This window comes from Microtus pennsylvanicus, chromosome 6 (genome assembly GCF_037038515.1).
Source record: "Microtus pennsylvanicus isolate mMicPen1 chromosome 6, mMicPen1.hap1, whole genome shotgun sequence".
In the NCBI taxonomy this organism is placed as follows: domain Eukaryota; kingdom Metazoa; phylum Chordata; class Mammalia; order Rodentia; family Cricetidae; genus Microtus; species Microtus pennsylvanicus.
The window spans coordinates 41056437-41079240 of record NC_134584.1 but is presented as its reverse complement, the minus strand read 5'-3'; the positions used below and the strand labels follow the sequence as shown (position 1 = coordinate 41079240).

General features: G+C 39.8%; 1 protein-coding gene across 1 annotated transcript; it reads right to left on the bottom strand.

The window, feature by feature from the left end:
- Positions 1-14369: 14369 nt before the first annotated feature.
- On the bottom strand, positions 14370-16126 carry Gapt (GRB2 binding adaptor protein, transmembrane). Its single transcript, XM_075977837.1, has 2 exons — positions 16030-16126; positions 14370-15919 (listed from the first exon to the last, which is right to left on the bottom strand). Exon 2 carries the CDS (start codon positions 15790-15792, stop codon positions 15316-15318), a length of 477 nt encoding a protein of 158 aa, XP_075833952.1. The 5' UTR covers positions 15793-15919; positions 16030-16126; the 3' UTR covers positions 14370-15315.
- Positions 16127-22804: the final 6678 nt, after the last annotated feature.

Here is a 22804-nt window from a genome sequence, read left to right as displayed (position 1 = left end):
GGTTACCCCGCCTATACTTCCTGCCTGACTACTAGCCAATCAGCATTTTGTTAAACCAATATGAGTGACAAATCTTTACAGTGTACAAGAGCATTATCCCACAGCAATCATGAACTCGATTGTAGGTCTGTGACCTACAAAACTGTTGATCAAAAGTACAGAGACCAGAAAGTTATAAAAAATAACTTGGGTAATTTACACAAATAATCACTTACCCACCCAAAATATGCACACTCTCCTGTCTCAGGAAGCTTCCTCTACAGAACAGGGAGCAGAGAGACTTCAAGGCCACCCATGTGTATTTTATCACCAATACTATTTTGAATACCTTTTCCTGTATAATCTAGGGTTTGGGGTAGCTTTTTCTGATGTTCCTAATAGTTTGGAATTGTCTTGAGATTGGCTGATAACTGTTATAAGCACAATTCACAGCTCTCTGAGAAAAAAAGCCTCTTGCTAACTCTTCCTTATATAGGTGAGAACACAGGCCTGGTAAAGTAAGCATTGGGCTCAAATAATACATGAAGAAAGAACAGACTTAGCACTGAAATCAAGGCTGTAGTACTCCTAAGTCCCTGTTCCTATTCTCTCTTATTCCAGAGAAGTTCATGTGACATCTTAGTGAATATCACAGTATAAAGGATAAATGGAAGCAATGTCACATGGTACCATGTTAGACATGTGTCATCCTCTCCTAATGGAGCCTCCTAGCAACAGTGGAAGGGGAGGAAGCCAATGGAAGAAGTGGAGAGAGACATACAAAGCCTTAACTTACTGGGGAAGTGATGAAATACACAAGAAACAAGTTGCAATATTATTGAAGCCCAACCAACTTTTAATCAAACATTATTTTTATTAATTGTACATGAATTAAATGGGATTTTACATTAAATATGCCAAGGGTGTATTGCAGCTACAAAATATTATTCCAAATTATGTTCAAACCCCACAATTTCTCCCAAATGCTTTTGATCCCCTGTGGCGAGAGTGAGCACATTGCCTTTTAGAGAGGAATCTGGCATTTGGAGTGAAGAGATAGAAGTGGAAAAGATGAAGATGGAGGGAAAGGGGATAAAGAGAAAGAGGAGGGCTGAAAAGGAAGCCTTTAAAATGCCTAACTTGGGGCTGGGGAGATGACTCACTCTTCTGCAAGCATAAGAAACTGAGTCTGACTCCTTATACCCACATAGGAAGCTGGGCACGGCTACACATGCCTGTGACTCCAAGGCTGCCTAACAAGAACAGGTGGGTGCTGGGAATTCACTAGGGAGCCAACACGCTGAGATGGTGGAAGACCCTGACCCAAAGCAATAGGGTGAAATGACACAGACACCCAATGTCCTGTTCTGGTCTCCGCATGTTCATATACCCACAAACTCAAGTGTATCTATTACACACACACACACACACACACATACACACCATAAAAATAAAAATCAGAAATCATAATATACAAGCAAAAGACTGGTAGGACAAAAAGAAAAACAACAAAGCAATATGAAACAAAAAATAAGTTTACAAAACACCACTGAGTTCCTTTTATGTTGGCTATCTGCTGGGCATGGGGCCCATCCTACACAGCCAAATACTAATATTACTCAATTCATTTCACAGATTCCCTTAATGAAATTTGGTATTGCTGTCAAATGACACATTTTCACTTTGTATGACCCTTGAAAATAGTAAATGTGACATTTTAGGTAGGAAAAAAATGTCAAACAGGATACAATTTGCTAAGAAATTCAGAATCCACCTCATAAAGGCTTAATTGTGAAATGATGAGCTTTCTCAGATATGTGAGTAAGATATGGTTTTATATGAGCCAAAATTTGTGCAGCAAATGATGCCGCTACTTTAGGTCAGAGGACTAAAACTAAACCCCAGCAGAACTATGAAAATGTCTTTAGTTCTGGGGCAGAATGCACAAAACATTTTTAGGAATGACTTAACAAGTCGATTCTAATAAAATGTTGCCTGGGAATCTCCACCTTCTAAAGAGTTCTAAAATTCCCATTATAAGACTTCCGCCCAAGGGTTTGGCACTATCATCTCAATCTTGATGACTGAAAAGTAAAACAAAACAAAACCCATCATCACTTCAGCTGCCAGTCACTTGGTCATTTTCATGTACAAATATGGTAGTTAAAAATCTATTGAGAAGGACTTCTAAAATAAAAGTGCTAATGTAAATTCAGAAAGATATACCCTACTACAGAGACACATGCTCATCAATGTTCATTGCCTCTTTGTTCCCAAAAGCCAGGAAATACAAATAACCTAGATGATCATCACCTGAAAAAAATGAAAATATGATTCATGTACACTGTGAAATAGTATTCGATTGTTAAGAAAATATAAAATTTGCAGATAAATGAACAGGGCTGGAAATAATCATCCTGAGGTAACCAAGAGCCAGAAAGACAAAACTTAATATAACTTGAAAAACACTATTAATAATTTATAGTACCTATTTAAAGAGAACAGGCTTGTAATCAGCTGCATTGATTGCCCTTGGGTATGTACTAAGTAATGAGTTTGCATAGTCTAAAAACCTAACATACATTCAGATATTTTTGCACAGTATTTTTTCCCGGAAGAAGTATTTGACTTTTAAACAACAGCCGGCAGTAAATCCAAATATCTGAATCTGAAGTCCTGCTATCTGATTTTGAGTTTGTGTTCTCCTGAGGAGGTAAATAAATATTCAGAGCTGTGTCACCTAGCCCTATTTTCCAAAGGGAAAACATTGAGTGGTGACCTCTACCTGCAACTAATTGTGTTTCTTCTCTAGTGCAAAAATTCATAATTGCATTCTAATCTTTGATTCCATTCTTGGGGTGAACTCTGTGGGGCCAAAAACAAACTTGACCAAAAACAAAGTAAAATAGAGATATTTCTTCATCTAGCTCTAATTAGATGAAGCCCAGAGCAACCAAAAAGTTTGGAAATGTTGCAGGAGGTCATGCACAGGTTAGAAGACATTCTCTTCACTTCTCATGACATGCTGGAGTTTCTCTATGCTACTCTATTTCAGTCCATGGTTCGTTCTGTTTTTCGGAGGTGACACAGCTTTCCAGTCCACTGAGCAAATGGTGGATGCTGAGGTCTGAGCAGCTGTCCTCTGAAGGTCATGTACTAGAGACTGCATGGTGGTATGAAGGAAGTAGATACTATAAAGCAGACCTTGGCACGAGATAATTGGGTCAGAGGGGAGGGGCACTGCCTCACAGTGGCTTGGGATGGTTTCCTGAAGTGAATTACCTTATGGGAGAATAAGTTGTTACAGAGCAAGGCTGCCTCTCGGGCTTGTCCCATCTACACGTGCTTTTCATCCACTCTATGCTGCAACCAGAAGGGGTCACCAGAAGCTAAATAGATGGGATCCCCTCCATCTCAGACTTTCAGCTTCCAGAACTCTGAGCTAAAATAACTTTTCAGAAAAAGTACACCCGGCATCAGGTATCATGCTAAAGCAACATAAATCGCATGAATACAGTAATTTGAGACATTTTAAATATTTGACTTCTTCCAATCAAGCATCTAAATGTATTCACATACAATGTATGGACATCTTTTTTTATTTGTCTGTTTTTGGTAAACATTTTGTTGCATCTTCTAGTAAATGTATGTTAAACTTTATAGGAAGCTAGTACCAACTCCCTCTCAAAAGTGATGTACCGTTTGTGCATCCCACCGATGTCTACATGAGATCCAGTTCATCAGCCTTGCCAAACCTGACTATGTAGCGATTTGGACGGGGTCCATTCGAGAAGTCATGCAAGTGCTAGCTTGTCTGAAATTATATTTCCCTGGTGACTAGGATTGTTGACAGGTTCCTTGTGTGCTTATCTGATGCATGAGTATTTTCTCTGGTGAGCATTTCTTTACACAACTTTGCCATTTTGCTTGGGTTTTTATTCTTTTAGGAGCTCTAAGCGTTGGCACGGATTTAAGATACTGTCCTCCATCAGACAGTTGCAAGGCAGCTATTTCCTCAACCCTTTGGCTGGTGTTAAAAGATTTAGTTTTATTCTACTATATTAAAAGAAAACGCAGACTTTGGGTTCTTCCTTATCTCACTAGCCCACGTCTACCTTTGGGGGTGCTTTGTCCTTTCTTACATTGTCTCTATTTCTACTCCATGCTTAATCAAAGGAAATGAAGGCCCTCCACTTGAGAGGGGTTCCACTGAGGAAAGGGCACCTGGAAGGGACTGGAGGGAGATTAATGGAGGAGGGATGATATAAACATATTTTTTTTAAAAAAATATGAAATGTAAAATTTTAAGGAGTTGTGACTTTTTCTCCATCTCCCTCCTGGTGGGTACTGGGAATCTCATGAACACGGACAACTTTTCTCTAATAAAATTGTCCTGAAGCTAAAGCAAAACAGAAGCCACCTATAAAGAGTGCCGCAGAGCATGAGTTCCACAGAGCTGCCTAAGGCTGATGCCGTGTTGCAGGAGGGCAGAGGAGTATTGGCATCCTCCCTGTCACCCACCCTGTACCTGTACCCTGAGTTGACCTCTCCTCCCTTGTCCTGGGCCACTCTGCTAATGGTCTGTTTCTCTCTCCACCAGTCTGTTTATCTCTCTATCACCTTCCGTTTATCTCTCCATCACTTGCTTTAAAATATTAAATATTGCATAAGGTTCCCCTTTCTCCTCGTCCTCTTCTTTTTCAGTTTGGTTTGGCAAGATATTTATTGCCACTATAACATAAAGGATTGTGATAGCCATTTCTACATAATCATAATCTTAGTTTTCTCAACTTTCATGAAAGGACTTATATGAAGCTAATGGTAGTTTATCCTAATTGAACATGTGGACTGTTGCATTCTTATGCTGGTAGTGTTTATATATTATAATAAGAAAATCAAAATGACCTGGGTCCCATTTTAGTGTATTTAAGATTTTTATCTGGCGGCTTGAGTATGTCAGGAAGATGATTATTTCATACTTTCTCAACAACTATCATGTGCACCCAAATTCTTGTCAAGTGAGGACAAGAATTCAGTGGCCTATAAATTAGTGGGCTAAGCAAATGGACTACATTTTTTTTATTAGAACCCAATTTTGATTTTGGAGTTTTTGTTTTCTGTGCTTTAGAGTCAACATTTCTTTTCCTCGTTGTGTGAAGTTCTGGTTCCCTGGGGCATCCTCAGGCCGTAGACTCTCTACACTAAATGAAAATAGATAAAAGGAAACAGACTGTCTCTCCTTTGTGTAGGGAGAGTGCAGAATAAATGTCAGTGCAGCATCAGGACCTGCACAGCTGTCGTGAAGACTCTGCATCCTCATGGCCACTGTCTGTTCTATTCTTCTTGCCTTGAAACTGATATTGTCAAAGATAACAGTAGGAGCTGGAATTATGATCAGGCTCAGGGGATGGGAGGTGGAAGGAGTCATAATGAACTGAATCTGTAAGTATAGTTATCATAGGAAATAGAGAAACACGTGTGGTCTTGTTTCCGTAGAAGTATTAGTTGAGCATGATGCATAAGCCAAAGGGGTCTGATGAGAGTGTCCGCTGTTACCCCATGCCGGTAATACCCCGCTATTAGACTGGAAGCAGGCAGGAACTACCATCAGGTTAATAGCTTTAGGAATGAAATTGGCAGCACAACCTCATACATTACAAATACCAACAATTTAAAGAAGTCTTCTCACATACTCTACAAGTTAAAGACAGCTAAAGATAATATGATTTTGAAAATACAAATTTTATTATTCTATACTAAGAGATTTTGATTTAGTCTGCAGGAAACCTCACAAACCTAAATAAATATCTTGGAAGACTGTTAGAATTATTCAATACTTAGAGGCTGGTGTTTTGCAGACTATGAATAAACATTTTATATAGGTTTTGAAAGGCAAACAGGGGAAGATGTAAGGGAGGATGGGCAAGAGAGTCTTAAGAGAAGAAATGCTAACGCCTGGTATCAGAGTTCTCTCTTCTGCAGCCCACTGCTAATGATGGGAACCTTTGATCTAAATTGATCAACCTTGCCAGTTGCTTTCCGGTTTGATTTGAAAGTGGGATGCTATCAGAAGATTTTAGTTCTGCTTTCTTGCATGCGCCCTGTGGCGACAGCTAAGCAGCGATGGCTGCAGGTGGCTGTGCTTGTGGGTTCCTGGGCTCCTGCTCACACAGCTTTATCTCACCAGCCAACTTGTGGTGAACTGGGCTCTGAGCAGTTCTGCTTCCTTTGCTGCTCACCACCACCCCAACCCCGCTGTGCAGTAGGGAGTGGAATTTAGGAAGGAGGGAGGGACATAAGGGGTGTGGCGAGAACACTTGGTAAAGTGCTCACCGTACAAACACAAAACCCTGAATTCAGATCTCCCGTGCCCATGTGAAATCGAGGAGAGCTTGAGAGCAGCTCCAATCCTAGTGCTTGGGAGACAGAGACAGGAGGATCCTCGAGGTTTGCAGGCCAGCTGGGAGCTCAGTAAATGAACTCTAGAGTCTGTGAGAGACCTATTTCCAAAAAAAAAAAAAATGTGCAGAACAATTACACCTGGGCATGGTGTCTGCTGTAGATTGTAGTTGATATATCCAGTGATGCTCTATTGGAAAAAAAATGTTTTTTTTCCTTCCCAGCAGGTGGCTTCTTAGTTAGGAGTAGGACTTTGTGTCCAATTCCCCATTTCCCTGCTGAGAGTTTGTCTGGTTTGAACTTGGTCAGATCTTGTGTGTTTTGTTTTTATTGTTGTACTTATAGGTTGGGGGCACTGAGAGAGAGAGAGAGAGAGAGAGAGAGAGAGAGAGAGAGAGAGAGAGAGAGAGAGAGAGAGAGAGAAGTTGAGTGGGTAGAGATTCTGGGAGGAGTTTGGGAAGAGGAAGTCATATCAAATGTGTTATTTGAAAAATAATTTTAAATAAAAAGAAAACTATTAAGAATGACTGGAAGAGACCTCTGGTCTTCGGGCACGTGTACTCACATGCAGTAATGCACCCACCCCAAATAAATAAAAATTTTTAGAAAGGCATAGGTAACAGAGAGAGTGCTTATGGTAACAGCAGATTATACGGGTGTTTGGAATGACACCGTTAAGCCTATTACTTTGTACAAAGAATGTGTACTGGTATAATTAAAAGATAATGGGTGCTAGGGCTACTGATCATTTGAATACATGTACCTTCTTTAGTGACAGAGCCCTCCAATACCTTTGTAACAAACTTTTACATTTAATTTCCACTCCTCAAAATGTTTATTATATACTCACGGGTGGATTTCCTACAAAATTCCCATGCCTGTGCTCACATTTGCTCTCACATTAAAGCCAGATTATCTAGTTCATAATTTACATGTATTTCTAGTAAATTACAGACTAATAAAATCTTACACAAATTCCCAAACTGATTTTATCATGTATTTCTTTCTGAAAACACCTACTTGACTCTTTCAGGTAGAATTAGACTTTTTTTAAGCTTTGCTCATGTAGCTTTAGATCAGGATAACACTTATAGGTTCAGCAGACGGTAGACTGTGCTGAGCATCAGATCAGGGAAGGCACAGCTATAGAAGTGATGCAGGGACACCGAGTCCACAGTCAGAAATGGGAGAGAGATGAAGACATGATGCTCTATCCATTTTCTTCCTTTTTACTCAACTTGATAATCCCAGTCCATTCACATTTGAAAACACTCTCGTAGATGCCCTCGGAAATTTGTTATCCAAGTGATCGTAAGTGCTTTCTATTTAGCAATCAAGGTTAACTAACCATCACAGCACATATGGAAGATAACATTCAGCTAGATTATTTTTGTATATTAGACTTCACTTGAGACTCTTAGAGCTGCTGGAGGAAACAACCTCATTTATCTCCAAACCAACCACCCTCATCTTGATGCAACATCCTTGTCCCCAGTTCTCTAAAAAGAAATTTGGGCAAGACCTCCTATGAAGAGACTCTTAATGTGAGGGCTAGCGTTGAGTTTCACAAGCACAATGGTGTTGTAGATAATTCTCTTTTATAATTTTTTTAATCTGAAATTTAAAGAGGCCAACGTCATCACACTCATCAAGGTTCTAGATGTTAGCGACAAGCATGATTATAAAACATTCCACAAAAGTTACTATATGGTGAATAAAGACTATTGTATTGACCAGAGTGTTGGAAAACCTTTAAGGAGTAAGATTATGAGAGAGCATGTAGCGATGAAAGGAACATACACAGGCAAAGAAAGGCACGGAGGGAAGCCATGTCAGAGATAACTTCACACCTCATTCCGGTTACTACATGGTGCTTTTGTTTGAAATACTTTCATGTATTTTCTCATTCGATTTTCTGAGCAACCTAGCAGGATTCTGGTTAATACTACTTCCCAGCTTTGAATCTTCTACTTCAAAAAAGATAAATACTGGTTTGGAGCCATGCTGCTAACATTCACCAGAGGTGTGGCTCGAATTTTAGTCTGCTAAACAATATCATGTTTCATTTCCCCCTGTATTATACTGCTAGACACAGTCACCTTCATGTCAGACCCGTGTAATGAATCGGTCTCTAGGAAAATGTTCCTTTGGAATCTTTGGAGTAGCAGTGTATAAACCCTTCAGAGCAGTTTGAGATTTGCCCTTTTTATAAACAAATGAACTAACACAAATGCTAATGTTCTCTAATAATGGGTCTCTTTTGTATCAAAGCAGTCACTAATTCTTGTTTTCTCCCTAGGTAAATTTTGTTATAATTAGTACATTAGTAATCTAGTTTAAACACCCTGTCCCGACTGTTTGAACAAGCCAAATTCAAGTTAATTTATTATAAGTGTTTATACCATCCACCACCTTGTTTCTTTCTTCATAGCTCAACTCTTTGCTCCCAATTACAATTCACTTATGTAGTTATTCAGTGTTTCATCTATGTTCTAGTCATGTTTTTGGTGTTTTCATTTATCATTAAAGCCCCAGAACCTCAATATTTGTAAGCTGGGTAGCTGGTTCCGCAGATAGGAGAACAGAGAAACAAGGGAAGGGACCCACAAACAGATGAGCTGCTTAGGATAGCTCGTATTGATGAAAGCTTCACAAATGAGCTAGGATTTAAACCAGACTTTGACGAAAAGGGAAAGGTAATATCTCAATTCACATGCTGAAAATACACAAGGTGATTACATATTTTTGCCACTAAATGCAGCCAAGAAGATGCATCCTAAATTAAGCGGCCCAGTTTTCTTTGTAACACAGGTGGGAGCAGGTGGCATATTAAGCAATGATGTTAATTAAATGAAGAAACGAAAATCACGCTTAAATGAACCACACTTCACTTTCCTTCTGGCTTCTTTTAGTGTAATAAAAGCATCCATTTTTGGGTGGATGTATCCTTGCATTTATCATCCTTCCATGAGAAATTACTTTTGTAAAAGAAGAAACCAAAGCCATCTTTCCACAGCAAACATACCTGCTGCATAAGGCATTAGGAATCGATGAAAGGACAGTGCCTTGTCGTGGAACCAAGGGACGTACTTGTTTTCCTGTTTTTTCCTAATATCTGAAATGAAAATGATATAGAACAGCTGCTGAGCCTGCTCAATGCAAGGACTCATTGTCTGACTCCTCTGACCCCCTCCAGTACCTGATTCAGGACTATGTTCCCCAACTTGTGGGTACCACTAATTCTACTGTGTACAGAACCTTTCTTCGGCTTCACACTGAGGAGATCATATGACTCTACTGAAGTGGTTATTGTATGTATATCTCTTTTTCTTTTTTTTTTTTTTGCTAAAATTTCCCTTCCTTATGCACCTTTCCAGAACTCTCTTAAGCTTTTATTCTGTTTTTATGGTGACTGCTAACAAATTAATACTTTTGTTTTTTCATCTTTTGATTTTAAATGTCGCATCAGCGTTTCCTGTCGTGGATAAATCGCGATTATTTTTTTTCCTGGCTATTCTAGAACAAAAAGACCTATTGTAGCTTCCAGGTTCTTTCTGTGCTGACCCAGAGAGGATGATGAGCTAGTCACTAGCTGATCTTCATGCAAATGAGCTCCCGGAGTTCTCAGTGAAACCCTGTCACAAGCACAGCTCTCCCTTCTCGACCCCTCTTCTATCACTAAGAGCACAACTCTACTCCTGGTTTTGTTTCTTGTCAGATAATTGAGTTGATGGAGATATGGTCTAGACGTCCTGACAGATGAGACAAGAGTGATGGAAGAGAGGGCTGTAAGGAATAATGACCAGACGAGGTCGTGTTATATGTCACTCCTCTCTTGACTGTCTTCATGACGAATCTCTAGCTTCATAAGTGCCCGGGATTAAGAATTTGAAAGACAGCAAGGAGGGATATCTGGAAGGGTTTGGAGCAAGAAAGGGAAGGGAAGAAAAGAAATCTGTATAATCTGCTCTTACTCAATCTTTGCCTATCTTGTTCAGCGTTGTCCTGCAATATTCACTTCAAATTCAAACATTTGCTCCATGATGGAAGGAGGCCCTGTTTTTCAATCCGGGCTTTTCTGATGCTCTGATGGAGGGTATTATCATCTGCTGAGACTGCTTTAATAAAATATTCTGAGCGAGGCACACTTGCTAGGACATCTGGGTTCAATGCTGCCTCTTATTTTCATTCCTTCTGAGATCTTGGGTCGAATTTTAATTTCCTTAATTGTCCTTGATCTCATCTGTAAAATGGGAATTGTGAGAGCATTTCAGAGTCAGGGTTGTCGGGGAGTGAAGGAAAGAAGTGATTCACTGTGGTGTGCGTGTGCAGAGGCCGCACAGAGAATGGGCATCTGATGTGAACTGGAGTCTTTTTCCAAAAGGCCAAGGGAGAAAAGCCAAACAAGCCAAGAACATTTGTATTTATTTGTCTGATGAATTTCAGATATCCTGATATACTTTAAAGGATCATATGTTAGTGTATGAAACTTACATTTCCCCCTCCAATTCTAGTTGCTGCTGAAAACTAAAATATCAACTCAACACAGGATAAAACCTGGGGAGCGGGTCTGAGGCAATGTCTAAATATAGCTGTTTGCTGAGTGTTACTCTTGTGCTTTTGACAGGCATTGGGATTCTGAGTTCACCTGGGACCTAAATAGATACTGTCGCCTCTCTATAGCTATTAAGGATTTAGAGCACATGTCAGAAGACGATCCAACTTCCTTCATTTTCAGCCTCAACTATTCACAAAAGCCAATCTGGCCTTCAAAGGGAAACCACACCAAGATTACAGAGCTGTGGTTTCCATAGCAACAGTGGAGGTCAATAGCTGCCGTCACACCTTCATCAGGCTTGATTGCATTGGCAATTTGCCATCCCCTGTGCTTCCTTTTGTTTGTGCGTCTCTCATTTGCATAATTTCTGTCTCAGGAACCCTCAAATGAAAAACCACAGGTGCTGAATTTAGATTAAAATCTATGCAGGCTTTACTAAAGCACTGGGCAACACTGTCTTACGACTCACAGGCATGTGTTTTGAGAAACGCATTTCTGCATCCTCAACTGCAATCTTTCGTACTGCACTACGGCTTAGAAATTCTTTGTTTGCAATGCCTATAGCTTTTTATTTATTTATTGTTTTATAAAACGTTTTAAATATGTGCCATTTGTTCTTCTAACACTGCATTTTGACAGCAAAGGTAACAGATGTGCTAGGTTAGAGTCCATTTTTGCGTTATCATACAAAGGCTAGTACATAGCCTTTGTGCTGTCTCCTCTAGCTCCTCCCCTTTTACATGATGTCCATATCACTGCTCCCCCTCTTCTGAATTCTTCCACATACCTTCTGCTTTTGGCCTGCATGTGCCGACCTCACCTTCTGTTTTTAATTTGAGAATTTCATACCTGAGTGTTTTCATTTTTCCCCCTCTGACTCCTCCCATAGGAAACAGCCACTTTTCAATTTATGGCCATGTCTATATTTAATTTTGGGATATCTACCATTTATCAATCTGTCACCTATTCATCTATCCATCTATTCATCTATGCATCTATCATACTGAGTCCAAGTTAGTGTTGCTCTTATTTGTATGGTTTTATGATTGACTCCTTAGGATTGAGGTCTTATTCCTTGACAGAAAACAAACTAGTTCTCCCACCCTGAGTAGCCACTGACTGCCTGTATTGCTTCATCTAGTTGTAGAGCCCCATGAAAGATTTTTCTCTAGCCTCTTCTTTGGATTATTCACTTTTATAGTTTCAGGGTGAGCAGCCCCATTTCTCTTCTGATGAGGTCCATTCATACAGTTTCCAAACACAACCCTCCAGCTATGACCTCTCCTCCAAAATCCAGACATGGATGTATATAACCCAGAAACCAAATATTTCTTATCCATTTCAAACAATGTTTTTGAATTTGCCCAGCTATGTATGTCCCAAACTAATCCTTGTCTCTGAGGCCAAGTACTGTAGGTTGATAAACTCCATGACTGTCTTTTCTATTTCCTCTGTCTCTAGGAGGCTATTGGAAGTCAGACTTTACCATCCACCCTTATAACCAGAAGCATCTGAATCACGAATGCTGGATGGCGATGCATAAACCAGCAGCTCTCCACACCCTCTTCCTCTTATTCCTTCCTCATGACAGGAGCTGACTATGAAATAAAACACTGCCATACTGCAGACTGTTGAGAGAAGATACATTACAGAAAGGACATGGTGTTTCTGTGAAGCATCATTGAACTAATGGCTTCGTGATGGTAACATGATAACTACTGACTGCCAACTGTGGTCTCTTGAATACAGAAAATAAATGACATTGTTAAGTGTCTCGGCCAGTGTAGTCTTGTTCTTTGCTGTTGATATGATAGTGAGCAAAACACCCTATTATTCCTAGTGGCTGTAGCCTCCTAGCCCGCTCTCTCTTGTAGTCTGCATCTCGGTAAAGCACTTTACAATTGATCCTAGTCAGAAAGAAGGTGGCTCTTCCAGGTCTTTTTTTCACAACCTCCAATCTTACCTCTCCCACACCAAACAAACATGCTGAGTTCATCCAGAAATCCCGTGGCATTTCTTCAAGAATGGAACAGCATTATCAATGTCTCTCTCTTGTCTAAGTTGACTATAAAATCTTTGAACCCACCCCTCCACTTCATTTGCCCCTTCTCAGCTCAGAAGCTCCTCTCAAACTACAAATGTTTAATGTCAGATCTCTGTTAAAACTTTGTTTCAGCTGAACCGAGAACAGATTGAAGCCACACCTATAACAGGGTCAGAGCCATATGCCAATAAATCTCGTGGTCTGTTATAGCTTCACTACCCCCATCAGGTGGCTCTTCAATCCTCTCTCCCCATGCCTCTTTAGCCACAGCTTTCCTGTATGTTCTGAGATCACCATGACCCCCTTCACGTCTTTCTGACTTTTTAGCCCACCCTCACGCCTCTATACATCATATGGGCATGGAAAGCCCCCTTTCCACCCTTGGTCCTCAGCTGAAGTGTGTCCTGAGAGACCTCCATTGACTGTTTTATGAAGCTTAAAAGTCCTTTTCTATTTGACCTCACTTCTCTAAAAAGTAGAATTTCCTTTATTTCTCCCTTCATTTCTTGTATTCTCTCTTCAAAGTGTCCACTATCATTCGTACTTCTGTATAATTTGGAATATAGTTTGGGGAAAGAAGGTGTTTCAGTTTATCAGAGGGAATATAATACACATAATTGAACAGGTCCTCACAGAGCACGCACAGGGAGGGGGTGAAGAAGTGGTTGGGGCATTAAGGTTTCACAGAGATAGTAACTCCAGACATTACAGCCTTTGAACTATGATCTGAGTTTCAGAGGCTTTCAGACCTGGTACCTAGAACTCACAACGGCTCTTATCCCCTGATGGTACCCAGGGAGGATCTGAGAGCTGTCCCTCTGGTTCTAACAAAGGATGCTGTCTAACTGGTGCAGACATCTATGAAAAAAGAAAGGATAAAGCCAGGAGAAACAAGAAACTAAAAATAGGTGATGATGCTGAAGTCAAGTAAATGCTGCAGAGAAAACGAGGAACAAATTGCTTTTGACTCCTATTCCTCTGAAAACTTCTTGTCAGCAAAGTTCAGTAAAGATTGATGCACCTGGAAAAAGTGACAATCTGCTGGATACCTGGCCAAGTAGTACAGAGCACCCCAAAAAATCCTGTGCATGGAGATTGGATGTCCATAATTTCATCACAAACATAATATTTGTCTATTGTCTTTTCTTTGTAGAAAGTACATACTCAAAATTTGTCTCCCTCCCTTGTCTCTCTTTTCTCTCTTCCTTCCTTTCTTTCTTGACTTGCTTGTAACAATTCCTCTTCTCATCCCCCAACTGTCCAGTATAATAACAAGTATATATAACTCAGTAAGTAGTTAGAAAACAGTCAATAAATATTCATTAGATAGGTTTGGAATTACTAAATTTATTTTTTTCTCAAAACTACTTGACAAAATGCAGGATACAATTTTGCCAATTACCCAAACTTTTAGTTCCCCATATGATTTCTTTGGGGCTTAAAGTATGACTATAAACCAGTTCCTTCCTAGTTAGCTGAAACTAAAGGTGTTATCATATTATTTAGTAATAAAATTCACAGCAAACATTGATATCTTCAAATTCTCCAAGAACTAAACAGGGAGTAAGATCTAAGGGAAATGAAGGCTTTAACGCCATGCAGAGGATGCTGGGAGAAGAAGGTGTAATCGGAGGCTTGAGAAGGTGGACAAGCAATGCCGTGGGGTACAGAGTGGGGCTTGGTAGCTTTGAGATGACTTGATACAAGCAATGAAGCGAGGGGTTAGGGAAATAACTGAGAAAGAACGTTGTAGCTGAAAAAGTAATAAATTCTGGACTTGGATGTGTGGGCTTTATGCCTTTTGCAAACAGGACATATAGTTATTTTTGGCAAAGAAATGATATGATGTTTAATGATATGATATGATCTATAATGTTTCCTGAAGATCAATCTGCTGCACTATCAATAGGCTATTGATTGGATGGAGTTAATTTGGAAGTCCTTGCCAGAGGTGTGGCTCTGTGATGGTTGAGCACTTACCTTGTGTGTGAAAGGTTAGCCCCTCATCAAGGTAAAACAAGAGAAGAAGGATGAACTGCTAAGAGACTGTGGCAATAATACTGAGCCTCAAAGTGGGCAAAGGAAGGAATAAAAAAAGCTGTACCAACAAATGTTTAAAAAGAAGAATTAATATAATATAGCACAGATTTAATCCAAGGCAGAGGTGGTTTCTAGAGTTTGTCAACAGTGGTTCTCTTAGTGAGGATTTATGAGGGTGGAGACAGAAAAGAGCACTGATTTCATCAGGATCATTTGATCATGATGACATCAGTCCACCCGGAGGCCTGCTGATCGTTTATTTTCCTGCAGCAACGAGTCTCAGTTCCTTGAAAAGCTAGTAGGAATCTGGAAGGATGTATGTGTCATCATCTTGGGGAGGAGGAAGAGGACTAGGCTTCTGGAAATTACAATAGAGGGCGTCTGTTTGATTCCCGTAGACATGTTCCTCGGGATTAGATGGCTGAGTGTTTTCATATAGCGCCTTCTCGGTTGGTGCCTCCGTGCTGGCGGGACCCACTTGCACATTTTCGTACTCGCCATGCGTCCTATTTCTCTTGACGGTAGACTTGTGGCCTTTGCTTTCCCCTGAAGTTTTAGAGCTTGGACAAACCATGTGGGGGTTCAAGTCAAGGGTTTTTGCGAAGTCCTTATGTCTGTTATTTCTCCTTTGCATAAACTTCGGTAAGGTAAGTGCTGTGGATTCCCTGCGCTTCCAGTGCCAAACACACCCAATTCCACAGACTGTGAGAAGTATAAGGAGGGAAACGCCAACCGCCACGCCCATCGAAGAGCTCACAAAGCTTTCCAACATTTCAACACAGTGGTCAGCGGCTCGATGTGGCTAATGAATTTGCATGCTCAAGCAGATGCAATTTTTGGTAGCCTGTTGTGGTTCAAAACCGAGTTTGGAGGCTCTTTTAGCCATTTCTTTTCCAGACCTGAAAAGACATTATGTGACAAAGTCCTGATGCAACCAGAGGTGATATTCAACAGTCTCTGCAGAGCTGTATGGGGGTCGGGAAGGGGGAGATATTTTTATTCCTCTTACCTTCCTTTTCTTTCAGTGGATCACAAAATGAAGCAGAAGACAATAGTACAGTAGAAACCTCAAGAAAGGGAAGGTTGGGAAATCCACCATCTACAAACCTGCTAGAAAAATTTAAAATATATTAACGGTACACTTAGTACTTGGTGAAAATAATAAACTTACTGTATCTACTGAATGTATGAGACATCACTGTATTGTCAGTCCTGGTTTTTAATATTGAATATAACATGAGCTGTTTTGAGAAGAGAGGGAAGGATCCTGCCCAGCTCCCAGGTCCTGCCTGTGTTGTTTTTGATGCTACAGTTGATGAGTTTTGAGGGAAATATAAGGTTGTTTCAGCCTTAGGGGCCACGTGACAAAACTATCCATGTGTGGTCAGTCCGTGGCTTCCTGAAGCTCTGTGAAGCCTTCTTCTCCTTCTTTAGAGTGCACAGAGGCTGCGTCATCTTCCGGGTCACTCTTCCATCTAGGGTCCCACCTTAATTAGCCCATTTTCTAGCAGAGCCTGCTGCCCTAAATGCAAAGGGATTGTGTCTTCCTACCTGCTCTGAAGGTGAGCAGGGATCAGCTCCTTCCATCTTTAGATTCCTAGAGAGAACCAGAACACCTAGCACAGAAAACAAATTCCATCAGGATTTATTTGAATAAAAGACAGCAGTTTCTAAGTGACTACAAAATTCATCAACTAATTGCTTACACTGCCACTTGAAGACACAAAGGTATGAACTTTAAGGGGTGTGTAGATTATTCTTAAATTTTAAGTGAAGCAAAGTATCTTTGTAAAATTACTAATGACAAATTCTCTGACATCTTATAGCGAATAATTTTCACTTAATCAAGGCCATGTTTGAAGTGCTCAGTTGAAACTTTAAAGTATCAAGAAGAGAAACACAAAGTATTCCAACTAGGCAGGATTTTTCTCATGAGATTTTTACCAACAAAGCAGTCTTACTAGCTTTCAGACACAGGAATGTTTGACAGCCAATATTTTCAATAGTGTTTGTCGCATTTTTATCATTGTCTACTGAACGTCATCATCAATCATATTTAATTAGGAACATATTTTAAATCAGTGTCCAATCACTTTCATGTGGATTATCTCATTCCTACAGCTCTCACGTGTGGGTACTATTGTTATGCTCATCCGATAGATGATAAAGTAGAGGACTCTAGATGATAACTCCCTAAACAACTAGTAAACGCTATTCATCTCTTACTCACCAGGACTAGTACTAAGTAAAGAAGAGCTAATATACTAAATGTCTGCTAATAGATGGAGTGGTCCATTCAAAGCCACAACAACAACTGTGAAAAGGGAAAGAAAACCCACAAAGTAGTGCCCCATCCCTCAGTGAGTGCACATTTCTAATGACCACTTTTAATAAATTTGCTTAAGGTCTGATAACATCAATTGCCCAAATTTTCAATTTTTCCTTTTAATAGCGACAGAAGGAATATATGTACAGCTTGTTTATAAGCTGATAACAATTTAGGGACAAACACTCCTAAATCCAGATACCGCTCAATTTCCTTAGGGCTCTTGGGAGGGGTACATTAGAGATGAGAATAGCATTATCTAGTTATCACGTAATATTTACAGTCTGAGCTGCTCATGGTGGCTCGTGCCTGTGTGATCCTAGTACAGGGAGGATGAGGCTAGCCTGCGTATATAATGAGACAACTTTACAGCTAGAGAAAGGCAGCATAGAAAACAGTGGTAGCCAGTAGAAGTGATCAAATATGAACAAGATACAATGATACAGGTATGAAAGTATCATAACAAACTCATTATTGTGTATATTAACTTAGAAGTTAAAAGATAAAGCTATAGTCTGAGTCCTCCCACTCTTACAAGAGCAGACATGATACAAAGGCTAAGCCCAAACATTTGCCTCATAACTTTTACAAATAGAGCATCATTTCCTTTATGGGCAGATGAGAACGGATCGTAATATCTTGTAGCACAAATGATTGCGTTCATACTAACCACAATGTTTGAGATTCATTTCCAAAATAGATTTCAAATATAGAGTGAAATAAATTAGTTTTTAGGAAGGTACTGAAAAGAATGGAAGCGACCTTCCTGCATGGCTAGCCGATATCCCTTTAGGCAGTCTAAGGGTCCCTCTTAGATTTTGAAACAATTCGTTTTTATCATTTATTTTAGTTCTATGTAGAGCAGATAACCCAGCACATCCTTAAAAAAAAAATCATGCTCAGAGTATTCACTGAGAAATAGAATGGCCAAAGATAAGCATCATTTCCCTATCATCAAGCTAACTTTATAGCAGAAAACTCTGAGATACAAAAAAAAAAAAAAGACCGGTAATGAGAAATATATTTCAAATAATAAAACAGTCTAGCTAAACACCTAAATGAGGTTCACTCCGTCCAACCTCGAAGCTCTTTTCACTTTGGAAAGCAACAGTTTCCACAAATTGACTAGTAATTCTGCACTTGTCTTCAAATCACAAATCCTTCACAGAGCCGACCTTGTGAAGCAGATGCTGTATTTCTGTATTTCCGTTGGGAAGCAAGGAGAGCACACGGAAAAGCTGGTTAGACTCGCAGGGTCCTAGACACACCAACCTTACCCTCAACTTGCAAATTGCTTCCCCACTACAACTAAGGTAGGATTATGCTTTAAAAAGCTGGTTTTGATGTCGCAGACAAAACAGCATTAGTTGATTAACGGTGACTCTATTTCTTACCTCTCTTTGTTACCCAAACACTTTAAATCGTGTTCCCACTCACTTCAAAGCCTGGGAGTACTGGGCTCTCAGTCACCCTCCATCAGACTTGCTTGGGCTGAGCACTGTTCCTCTTTTGATTCTGGTCAGTCAGTTCCTTCTTCGTCTCCTCCTTTCAGGTTATTTAATACTTGCAAAGTTTCCTGGTTCTTGAGGAAGTTGTTATCAGACACCGCAGAATTATAAATGGCCCTCCCTCCTTATAGGCAGAACTTTTTAAAGTGTATATTAAGTCAATACATCAAGCCTAGGTGATACTTCTTTTCTGAACAATATTTACAATGCTCAGTTTGAAATCAATTTTGTACTTTTTAAAAGAGACTTTAAAAACTCACACTAATGTACAGTTTGAGTGTTCTTGTTTGTTCGCTTTATAATTGGTAGAACAATCCTCATTTAAACATGAAGCTGCAATGACACCCCCAAGTAAAATCCATACACCTGCTGCACTAGTGCCCTGATTTTGCTATTATCATCATCATCATCATCATCATCATCACCATCATCATCATCACCACCACAACCATCACCATTACATTTGTTAAATAGGAGTTTCCTAAAGAACATCCTGAGACATTCTGCTCTGGGATCTGCCATGCAGATCTTCCATCAGGTAAATTTGTAAAGTTTCTTTTTGGTTAGGAGACTCCCAGGGCATCAGGACATTAGAGACTGGCAGCAGTTTGATAGCAAGCAAACAAGCCAAAAGTAGCAGGAAAGGAAAATTGCTTTGTTGTACTTAACAGTATTCGGTCTGTTCCTAGCAATAGGTAGCCTATGGCTTTAATAAAATTATTACCCAGGAAATCCATAGAGGAGAAACACCACAATTAATCCTAGTTTTTAGACAAACAGAAGCACAAAAACAGTCTACTCCCCAAGTGCCACTTCCCCGGTGTCTATGTCACCTGACAAAATGTGTGGAACGCCACGTTTCCAAATATAATCTTTCTGTGGTATCATCCCTAAGAGCCAGTGTAGCAGAACACAAAAATAAGAACTGCTGCATCAAACAGATAATCAGCAAGTTAAATAAACAATACAGAAACAATCACAGCAATATCGCCTTTTAGAGTGTTTTGGACTTCCTTCATGCCAACATGAAGGATTAACCTTGTGTAAACTGGAAGAGGGAGGCTGGGGCTGTAGATTAGTAATAGAACACTTGCCCAGTGTGTACAAGATTTCTATATTCAGTTGCCAGCACTGGAAAGCAAACAAAAACAAACCCCACTAAGACTTCATTGGTGAGATGCTAGTCTGATGTTGGAAGAGCTACACCGTCATCTGTGTATGCTGGACATTGTCACTGCGCTCAACTACAGGGATGTGGCAGTAAATACACTCTTGGTAGCACATGGAAACCAGCAGAAGCTGCCACTGGACCCACAGATCATTCCGAGTGTGGAAGTAAGGCTAAAAAATATACAGTTCTGGGGATCAACGGGGATCAGGAAAAGCAGGCATGAAGCTCAGGGTGGGCAGGAAATGAAGATCTGAAACAAAGACGAGGGGTCCCCCCAAAGCCCCAGATGGGGCAGTGAAACTGTGAGCAATATGTGCTCCACTGCCTCCTGGAGCACTTGGATGCAGTAAGGTTCTAGCTGCCCTTTGATGTCACAGCACACACCACATGCACAAACATGTACGCACACACATGCACACGTAGCCCATTTGTATAAATTCATGTTGTCAGCTCTAAAAGTGAAACTAAGGAAAATGAACTCCTATTACTTTAAATCTATTAAGGACAAATAAGTCAGAGAGCTGTCACCTGGCGCTTAACTAAACAGAAATATTTTTAAGTAATAAAATTAATCTCTAGGATTATGAAAAAACACTGTCTATGCTCAAAATTGAATCATTGTGTAATTATTGTTTTTATGGCTCAGATATTATGTTTTGCACTTTGTGTTTTCATACTTCATAACCTTTGATATAGCACAATACCTCTTGCTTTTCTTCCCAAACTTTTTTCTTTTAACCACAATAATCGTGTATAGATTTCTTTTGCTCATTTTCTTTTTCTGTTTTGTCTTTTACCACTCTATGGCTTGAGTAGCAAAGAGCTTGGAAGATAGTTTATTGCCTGGCAATATAATTTAGACAGGACAATTAATTCAAGTATGTTTTCCCTCTACAGATTGATGGTAGCAATTTATGTTGTGTCAAATATTTATTTGCTTTAACGATAGAGTTTTTATTGCTTGAACTTAGTTGCATTAATGACGGTAGGCATGGGCAAATAACTGTGTATGTAAATTCTATCTGAAAGCTTATTATACTCATGAAATTTTCCTGGATATCCTATAAAGGACTCAAAGGCGTCATGTTATTTGCTACAGATAGTACAAAAATCTACATCTTAAAATAAAGCATTATATTGACTGATATAGATAGCATATTTAAAGAGAAAATTATTTATTATGTATAGGTTTATGAGATTAACCAACAAAGTAAGCAGATTGTTAATAGAACAAGTTTTCTAATTAGTAAAGTTTGCATGTGTGGGGGAAAATTCATGAAAACCATTCAAGTGTGGAAATGAGTAAGTGAAGGTGGATGGAGAAGGCATGGAGGAACAGGATCAAAACAAAACCATTGTTAGGCTAAGGGCCCAGTTTGGTAGCATTTGGCAACTTTAAATTAGATAATTCTTGGCATCAACAGGATAGATTTCAGTGGAAGAGATCTCAGATAATATTTAGTGCGGGACTTATCTCTAAACCATCAGAAGCACTGATGACGTTTCCAAGTGTGAATTTCTAGGACCATAGAGATCCTGTTTCACTAGGTCTGGAGTGGCCATTTTGATCTGAAGATAATACCTTCATGGGCAAGGGACCTGAAGGAATGATGCTTTAGAAACTGAGAAGTGAGACTGGTCAAATCCTACTCTCCCGCAGTATTTGGCATTGTTTCCATTACTATAGGCCATCTGTGTACCAAAATAAATGGTTATTATTGATTGACCACATCGCTAGATGAGGTGTGTGGCCATGTTCTCTGGTCTGCTCCAGACGCTCCAGCTGAGGAGGTAGAAGTTTGTGACAATTCACACGCAGGTTGTGCAGACACAGAGGGCCAACTGCTTTCATTGGTTATAGCATCGATCTATTTTCCCATTCTCTACCATGACATTTCCACGCACAGACTGCATGAGTTAAAAGATTACAGATGCTTCTCCATACCAGCTGCAGCATCCACATCTTTCACAATACTAAGGAAAATTTCTCAGGACAGGCTGGCAAACAACCTTTGAGTTCCTGGATGCGGATGTTTGTAGTCCTACTGAATTTCAAATGGTTGCCAGCACGGTATCCCTTCTATACGCAGCCCCGAGCAATATATGAGAGACCCTTTCCTTCCTCTCCCTCATTAGTATTTGATATATTGCCAAATGAGAGTATTTACATATATAGCAAATGAAAACCCCAATGTTGTTTGTTGGTTTGCTTTTGCTATCATAGAGCTAAAGTGCTCACCATCTAGGGAGGGGAATCAGTGGGAACAAGGCTTAGTTTCATCTTTCCATACTTCCATAACTTTCAAAATAAATCTAACCAAATCTTTCTTAACTTTTATAAAGAATATTTACATTTTTAAATTATTTTAATTTCTGGAAAAAAACTATAGAAATATAACCTGTACAAAAATACCCAGCCACCGAAAATTATGAAGGACAAATTCAGTTCAAAAGACCATAGAGAATGAGTCTTGGGAGGTGTTTGTCTGGCAAGGGACATCTGAGAGTCAAGAAGTCTGCCACTTACTCTCAACTCTTTTCAGACTTAACAGAGCACACTGTTACGGTTCCTTTGGGGACTTGCAAAGGCGAGATCATGTCCCACAGCTAAAAAGGAAGACAAACACAGAGCAAAGCAAAAGACAAAAATTCTGCTCTTAGATGTATGCTCTATAGTGGTAAGTGTCATTTCCCTTCATAACGGTTGTAGCCACAATGACCCAGATCTATAGCGATTGCCTATAAGTCCACCAGCAGGAAAAATGGGCAAATAAAGCAT

What these genes read in the sequence shown, in the direction of transcription:
- Gapt (XM_075977837.1), bottom strand. Translation starts at nt 15,792, where the DNA reads ATGTTGGAAAGCTTTGTGAGCTCTTCGATGGGCGTGGCGGTTGGCGTT.